We start from the raw sequence: 8,603 nt of genomic DNA, 5'->3' as shown, positions 1-8,603 counted from the left end.
TAAATTTAACAAACAAGAGCGAGTAATTGCCAATTTGTAGAATACTTTTATCATATTCCCTCCTTTCCACTTTGGAACCAAACAAGGAAAGGGTATTCTCTTAAATTTTTAAAACATTCAATTTCCTTCTCTCCTCCTTTCACTTTTAATCCTTTCCTCCCCGTCCATTACTTCCATAGTGCTAAAATCTTGTGGCTTAATAGTATTAACAATAATATCATGGAATAAAAATGATGTCTACTATACTCTTGAAAATATAAGAATCAATGCAAATTTTGCACAATTCGATATTGTCTCAGAAAATTTTCACCTAATTTGAAGAGCAAAAGAGCGTTGAGCTTACTTCATTCTATATAAAAGGGAGGGACACGTCCAAAAACAATACCAAGTCCTCTCAGGGTCTTCAAAAAATTACAAAAATAATACAGAGAGAACAGTTTACCTCACCCCAATCTTAAATATGTCACAATCCTCTAAATTTCTCCCGGGGATAAACATTTAAATAAAAGAGTGAGACACGCCAAAATTAAATACTTCATACTCCTTTCATACTCCTCTCATAAAAGGTCGATCACCGCCATGATGTAAATGGCATGGTAAACACTGCTCAGCAATCAAGATGCCAAATGAAGGTCACAAGATAGGATTATGAAAGAACTCTTGCATCAGTTTTGCATCTGAATTGAGATGAAAGTGAAAGATCAACATCACTACCCAGCTACAAATCGGCAAAGAAACTGCCTGAACTGTTCAAATCAGTTCCTTTACTTTCACTTTTTCTCTTCGTACCTGAAACAGTAAAATATTAAAATCAAATACACACACATGGATGCCCTCTAATAAGTCAGAGCCACTGTGATCCCATTAATAAATAGTTGATCCGTGATATTCCTTCAAATGATAACCATGCAAAGGATCAAAAAGATATATATGGCCCATAGCATAAGTATTTAAAAAAGACTAACTACTATGATCATATAAAAAAATAAAATAAAATCAGTCATTTTAAGGATCAATTAGACTCTACATCATCTAAACAAGCATGAAGAAAACATAGAGAGTTGTTCAGATGAAATGAAAAACACAATAACCTGAACTCCAAATTTTAAAGCATGTGCTGGTTACAATTTCTATTGCACGATCAACTGCTAATTCCTAGCAAATGACCGTGCTTTTGGTTTGCTTTTAAAGCAGTCACAAATGAAAATGTACTAAGTAACCGTAAGCACAATTTATCAACATAAAATCCCCTGAGACAGCCATATAGATTTAACAAGTGGCCCCATCTGGGGATTCATTGAGCTTTTTATACAGCCAAAAACCATACTAGGGTGTATGAAACTTTTGAACCACATCTACACTCCCTGCCACCCTAAATAGTGATTAGAACCAATGAAGCACGGGTGCGTTTCGGGACTCAGGTACGGGTGCGGGACCCGGCAATTTTTGAAGAAGTAGGGTGCGGGTGCGGCAGGACTCAAAGATTAAAAACTTATTAAAAATATTTTTATTTATATTTTCTATATATTTTTACTATTAAAATATTCTTAAAAAACACATTACTATGCCTGAACAAAGAAAGAAGAAGGTAAGAAACACATTACTATGCCTCTGAGGTGAGAATTTCGGATTTTCTGGCTAAATTCAAGACCGATTTTGGCATGTTTCAACTGTTTCGGTCACCGGCTGATACGACCCGATATGGTTGATATGGCCCGATTCTGGCCGAATCAGCCCGGTTTAGTGCAAATCGAGCCGCATCGACGCGAATCCGAGAAAAAAATAATAATAAAATAAAAAAACTCAAACGTGGCACCGACGCACGGGCAACCTCGTCGAACTCAGGTGTGACACCCTCCCAGCCGCATCTGTGCTTTCTAGATTAGAACACAATTATTGAAGAAAAATCTTATTTTGTCAAGCACTGGTATACAAATAGTCAAAGATGTTTTCAAATGAATTGGTTTAAAAACTTAAAAGCACTCCAATTAAAAATTTTAATTAAATTAATGAATATACATAATGATAATTGAAGCTTCACTCATTTAGCAATATTTGCCAATCACTCAATAGAAGAAAGACATCAGATAATTTTTAACACGTAAATTCTGCAAAAGAATAGGTATACCTTTGTTAATCTTTGGATGGCTAATTTCCAAATCCATCTCATCACTATCACCGTCTGCCACAGCATCTTGACTTGTTTGAGTTTTTCCAGAATCTTGCAATAACTCATCTAAATCCCATAGCTGCATTAAAGAAATGTAGAGAGTTGATATGATGTTCATGATATAAAGAAGATACTGCAAAAACTTTCATCTATATATTTATTTATTTATTTATTGGTAAGTTACACACGCATCTGGTGGATTGTGAACCCACTCTTGGCCCCTACCTTGAAATTTTAAATATATATTTATATAAGCTAAAAGATAGAAGTTTGCAATAAAATGTGGCAAAGATTGCTATGACAAAAACATAAAAATAAACTTTTTGAACAAAAACTAATACAAAAACAACTGCACAATACACGACAACACAGTGGAACATGAGGGCAGAGGTGCAAACCCATTCAAACAGTGCACTATGATAATCTAAAGAAATTGCCTTTTCTTTCCCCAAAATACCGATGCAAGAAACTGCCTCCACCATATGAGTATCCAAATATGAAATATCTATTAGCCTTAAGGTCTTGTTCATACAAACCTCATGTAACACAGTCACATACAACCATATGATCATCCAACAATAATTACAAATTCTTACAGGTTTACCATTGTATAGTCATATCATAAAAGAGATAGAGATCCACACCTTCAACATCTCATCATGTGCTATGCTGCCAAGAAACTTTCTGTTGTGGGAAAAGGCTACAAGACCAAGCAAAAACATAGGTCAAAAAACTTGGTATAGTGATCAACAGCCAGTAATCCAGCACAAAGATAGCCAAGATTAAGGATAGGGATACCATTGACATAATAAATAAATACAAAAACACTGACAATACATTCCCATCATTGGTAAGCCCACTAGAAACTATTTGATGAAAATTTGACAATGAAGAATAATCCAAACCACAAATTCTCTTAACTACTTCTGCAGATTATCTTTTGGTTAAGATATTCTTTTCGCCCTTTAAATATAGCCAAGTTCTATTTTTGTCCCTAAAATTTAAAAAGTTATTCTCATCCCTAAAAATTTTAAATATTCTATATTTCTTCTTTTCCATCCACTCCTATTAAGTTCTAAGGACACAAATAAAACCTAGATAATATTTCAGGGACAGAAGAACCTAAACTATATCATTTTTTTCCCTAAAATATGTATTTAGTTAGACAAGTTGACAAAAAAATTTAACAAAAAGTGGATAGAAGGATGAAATGGGTGACATTTTAACTTGTCGGATACGAAAATATATTAGAAATGAAAATAGAACATGTACCATTTTTCAAGGGCAAAAATATTATTTTTTCCTAATTTTTGTTGTTGGTAATTTATAAAAGCACCGGTGATTCTTGAACCCCTCACCCATGAAGTCACCCTCCATCTTTCTCTTTTAATTTCATTTTCTTTTTCCTTTTTTAGAAAGGTTATTGGGTGCTTTTTTTCTAATTGGTAATCAAGCACACGCTTGTTGGGTCTTGAACACACAACCTCACAATCCATCTTGCTCTTACAAGGGGGAGGAGGTACCACTTGAGCTAGAGGTCATTAACACTTCATCCTGGTCTTTACAAGGGGAGAAGATGCTGTTTGAGTTAAAGCTTGTTGGCTACTTCTGGAGATAAATATTTCACAAAAGAAAAGAAGCATATATTACCAAGGCGCTCCACAGGATACTCTGAGTGCTCCGCAATCGGTTGAATGATTCTATTAGGTAATATGCCTACCAGGCTAAACAACAATTACATGAAAGTAAGTATTATAGACAGCTTAAAAAATTGAATTATTACTAGTACAAACAGGAGGAGTGAGACATTTCAAAACAACTTCTCACCTTATGAGTCCATTCTCGGATCCAGTAATGATTCTATCTTCGTCAAGCTAACACAATGAGTTTAAAATGTTTTAATGAAGCAAAATCATTGATAATTTGAAAGCAAACTGATGCTACTATAGTTATGATGCCCACTCACCTTCAACAATGCATCAACTGAGTTTGGAGAAAGATCAACAAAGCGATCACTGGAAACCAGAGTCACCCAGCAAAAAAGTTAATAATTAACACACATACATGATAGAGAATTTCCTGTTTCTAATAGACTGTAATCGTTTGATTTGTCAAACATGTTATATACCTGCAATCCTTGAAACACCCCCAAGAGTACAGTAACAAAGTTCCAGTTTGTGATCCGCAAACGACTTTCTGACCATTCTGACCACCATTAAAATGCCAAAGATAAGTATAAAGTCAACCGTATCAAAATATGCACTAAGCATATAAATTAGCTTAGCCAAGCTTTGAATAATTTCTTTCTTTTGAATCATCTCACTAAAATCATCTTAATCATCATATAATTTTCCTTTCTAAGTCATCTAGTTCCTAAACAAACATTACTTTTGTGTTAATGTTATGCCACTTAATAACTTCTTATTGGATTAATATTTTAAAAACTCCATTGTTGAATTACAAGTTCTCGTTCTTCATAACACACCAAATTCCATATGAACCAGATTTCACTTACAAGTTGAGCCATAAACTCATGTTTTGTGTATAATGTTGAAATACAAAGAAGTTGAAATTAAATTGATCTCTGATTAAATTGAAAATTTGCAAGCATAGAGAGTACAAGAAGAAAATGAAAACCACCAGTGGATTTGTCAAATATACATCCAATAAAAAATTATTGAGTGGTGTAACAATTCTAAAAGTTACACCTGGTAACTTGAACCAAACATTACCTGCCTTTCCTTTCTTCCCTTTAGAAATGACTTGTGGAGGGCATTCCAAGGGAAACATATGACAAGCCTTTTTAAATCATTTAGATGACCCTCTTTTCAGTACAAATTTACTACCCACTTTTATTCAATCATTCCCTTCAAGTTATTTGCAGTTATTGATTAAACCTATGTACATTGTCAAAACCTAGGAAACCGAACACAACAAACTAGTAGTCATATAAGTATTGAACAAATATCAGGTACGGATACTATAGGATAGCTATAACTCTTTTTTATTTTTCTTTCCCCCTCCGTCACTTACTTTCTCTCTATGAAACTAATCGATTCTTAATTAGTTTAATTATTGAGAAATATTTTATGATTTCTAGCATTTATTTTAATCTTTTAAACTAAAGATTAGAACAATATGTTTTTAAAAAAAATTTATTTATATACTCTACATTTTCAAGAATTGAAATATTTCCATGTCAACATATATAGTAGACAAGTAAGATAACAAAGACTTAGACTAGTGTTTCAACATTTAACACGTGCACGGTATGATGCAGCAGTAAATCACCATAACTATTGTCTAAAAATAATATCATGTTACCGAAGGATCAAAAATCTTATATGCGAAACATGTTGAGTTGTTGACTATCTCTATATGTTGCCAGCAAGAACTACATCCTTGACAGAGTTGAGGCAAATTGAAGAAGCAGCAGAATCCAGTACTTAAAAGTTAGAATAAATGCTACCTTCATGAGAACAACGGAAAGTAATTCATCTTCAGAAAACTCAGACTGAGCCTGGACCTGTAAAATAAGCATGGGAGAAGCTAATCAAATTGAAAATTATCCAGGTCAGTTTAAGAATAACAAATTAAACAATTTGCAGTAGATATAGCAAGTATTTTATTTATTAAAAAAGGGGGGGGGGGGGGAAAGCTTACTTTATTTCTTCGAAGATTGCAAACAGACAGAGTTCCATCTCCACTTCACATTGCAAAAAAGAGGATACTTTAGATCTTTACATGAAGTACTCAAGAAAAGAGGGAGGAAAGGAGAAACTTATCAATTGAGACAAAAAAAGAACATATTTTTGTGTTCACTTAAGCAACAAACTAAGGAAACATGATACGAGCTTTCTCAAAACTGAGAATAATTCTGTTCGTGCACAAGTGAGGCACAAGCAGAAGCAATGGCATGATTAGTTGACTTTTGTTGTTAGAGAAGAGTACCTAGTTCCCAAGAGTTTCATGGAATCAGATGCATAAAACATATCTGAAACATATTCTTGATGAGCAGCAAAAGTATTGCAGCAAGTACGCTGTCTGGTATCCCAGACCTTGATACAGCCTTCATCATCACCCGTGGCAATGGTTGCCTCACTCAAGTTTATCAATCTGTTGATTGCAGCACTGCTCCACATACATTCAAAGCATGAAATTAACATATTATTAACAGGAAAAAAGAAAAGAAAAAGAACACGCGATGAGAACGAGGCAGGCACACCCACCTGTGAGCGTCTTCAAGACGAGCAATTGCTGATCCAGTCTCCACATCTGTGGAGAGAATTGACTTGTCCGGAGAACAAGTCACAATTGCTAACAATAAATGCAAAACCAACCATTTCATTACCCCATTATTAGGCATATTATATTAAAAGAAAAATCATTATTCATTTCCCCTCCCCCCTCCCCGCCCCCCCAAAACCAACCATTTCATTACCCCATTATTAGGCATATTATATTAAAAGAAAAATCATTATTCATTTCCCCTCCCCCCTCCCCGCCCCCCCAAAAAAAAAAAAAAAAAAAAAAAAAACGAAAAAGAAAAGGCAATACTACCTTGCCCATCATTGATAAATCTAACAGCTCTGCAAGACTCTGTATGTGCACGAACTTTCAATAACCTTTGTGGTTTGACATTAGCGCTGTAACGGTATAGGTGAAGATTGCCATCTATAAGTCCTGCAGTGATGAGGTCCCTCGAAGGATGGAAATCTATGTCAAAAGCATTTTTTCCCAAATCTATCTCCATTTCCTCCCTTTTTTCCACAAACCCTTCCAAATTTGATGACAAATGCAAAGAGTTACGCCGATCTAGCCTCCAGCCTAACCACAAGAAAGTTTAACTTTTAAAACTTACCCCCAAAATAAACCATACCCGATCATCAAACCAGAATAGTAATTAGTAACCCCCCTAGAAGCTTTAAATACCGAGTTGATTCAGCTCATTTCAGCCAATTTCATTCAATATAATGATTTTTGCTGATACAAAACAAAACCCTTTTTTTTCTTTTCTTTTAACAACTTAGTAATTTTGGCTGCCTCAAGTATTGCAAGCTTTGTTAGTGACATTTAGTTTAATTTTTTTACCAAGAAAAAAAAAACTTTAAAGATATCAATAACAAAACTTGCAATACTTAATTGTAATGATAGCTCCATCCATGTCTATACATCAATACAGAAATATTGCATTCCAATAAACAAACTAAAACAACCACTAAAATAAAATTCATAATTTTGATTCAATACCCATTTAGTAAAAGCATATTTTCAATGCAAGTCCAATTACTTTCAATAAGATTCATGTATATACATCAATACAGAAATATTTCATTCCAATAAACAAACTGAAACAACCACTAAAGTAAAAATTCATAATTTTGATTCAATACCCATTTAGTAAATGCATATTTTCATTGCAAATCATCAGCCAAATACAAAGAAAAATCAATATTTTTTTTTCTTCAAGTTGTTAAAAATAGGCAATCAGCACCATAAAATGAATTGAAAAAAAGAAGAGAGAGAGACCGAATATAGAGAGAAGCAATGAGAAGCTAAAAGAGCCATTAAAACAGAGAAAGGGAAACAAGTACTTACAGTGAGAACAGAGAAAAAAGAATGAGAAATTTGGAGCAGAAACGAAGGTGAGAGCCGCTCCGCTTGCATTAAGTGTAAACTGCAAAACAATATATTATATATAAATGGCATTTTCGTAATTGCACATCGTAGGTCAGGTTGGCATGGTCTCATTGGGCCTGCTTCTATGTATTTTTGGATGGACTTTCGGTGCCACTAAAATGTGTTTATTTTAAGGCCCGCCCAATTAGAGAAGAATATAAAAAGGGAAAGTTTGCAGCAAATAGGACAGAGCCAGCCATCGGAAACGATGGCAAAGGTGCAGCAGGACTTGCCTTTCCGTCGATTAAAACACATGATCAACTTTTATCTGTGAATTCCAATGCCTGAAACTCACATAAAATCTGATCCAATTCTCCGAAACCACCATCTATAAAAATAAAAAGCACTATTATCAACCCATCAACCACCCACAACGCAATATTCATTCTACCCATATTCGCAAATCTAGAGAAACCAAACCCACATTTAAAAAAAAAAACCCAGCCTCTGCCGTCGAACCAAACAGTCCAACTTATCTAGTTCTGCTCCACCGCAAGCTCATCAGAGGACCTCCGTTTCGTGCGCCACTGCCGGACCTCGCTAGCCTCGACGGCGTCAACGCTCTAGCCACAACACTCACCGCCACATCAGTCCCAACTGCCACACTTTCTTTGGTGTGGAGAGTGCTGACGGGAGAAAGAGGAAAAGAAGGGAAAAAGAGACAAAAAAAAAATCGAGAGAATGACATGGCATATTTTTAGCCTTTAGATTGTTTATCTGCCACGTGTCCTTCATCTATATTAAAAGGGGAGAG

General features: G+C 34.8%; 1 protein-coding gene across 1 annotated transcript; it reads right to left on the bottom strand.

Moving 5' to 3' along the window:
- Positions 1–222: 222 nt before the first annotated feature.
- Positions 223–7,847, bottom strand: LOC115963957 (WD repeat-containing protein 55). Its single transcript, XM_031083218.1, has 13 exons — positions 7,769–7,847; positions 6,731–6,997; positions 6,400–6,487; positions 6,122–6,301; positions 5,834–5,876; positions 5,640–5,696; positions 4,299–4,375; positions 4,137–4,185; positions 3,998–4,044; positions 3,821–3,894; positions 2,815–2,870; positions 2,129–2,249; positions 223–789 (listed from the first exon to the last, which is right to left on the bottom strand). The coding sequence occupies exons 2-13, from the start codon at positions 6,921–6,923 to the stop codon at positions 719–721; spliced, it is 1,056 nt and encodes a 351-aa protein (XP_030939078.1). The 5' UTR covers positions 6,924–6,997; positions 7,769–7,847; the 3' UTR covers positions 223–718.
- Between the last annotated feature and the right edge of the window lie 756 nt (positions 7,848–8,603).

The sequence above is a fragment of the Quercus lobata genome, chromosome 10 (genome assembly GCF_001633185.2).
Source record: "Quercus lobata isolate SW786 chromosome 10, ValleyOak3.0 Primary Assembly, whole genome shotgun sequence".
In the NCBI taxonomy this organism is placed as follows: domain Eukaryota; kingdom Viridiplantae; phylum Streptophyta; class Magnoliopsida; order Fagales; family Fagaceae; genus Quercus; species Quercus lobata.
This window is presented reverse-complemented; position numbering and strand designations above follow the sequence as displayed.

Excerpts from the sequence above, each read along its gene's own strand:
- LOC115963957 (XM_031083218.1), bottom strand. The coding sequence starts at position 6,923 with ATGGAGATAGATTTGGGAAAAAATGCTTTTGACATAGATTTCCATCCT. Across the intron at positions 5,877-6,121 it reads ATGAAACTCTTGGGAACTAG|TGGAGATGGAACTCTGTCTG; the intron begins GTACTCTTCTCT and ends TGCAATGTGAAG. Across the intron at positions 4,376-5,639 it reads TTTCCGTTGTTCTCATGAAG|AATGGTCAGAAAGTCGTTTG; the intron begins GTAGCATTTATT and ends AATGGTGGTCAG.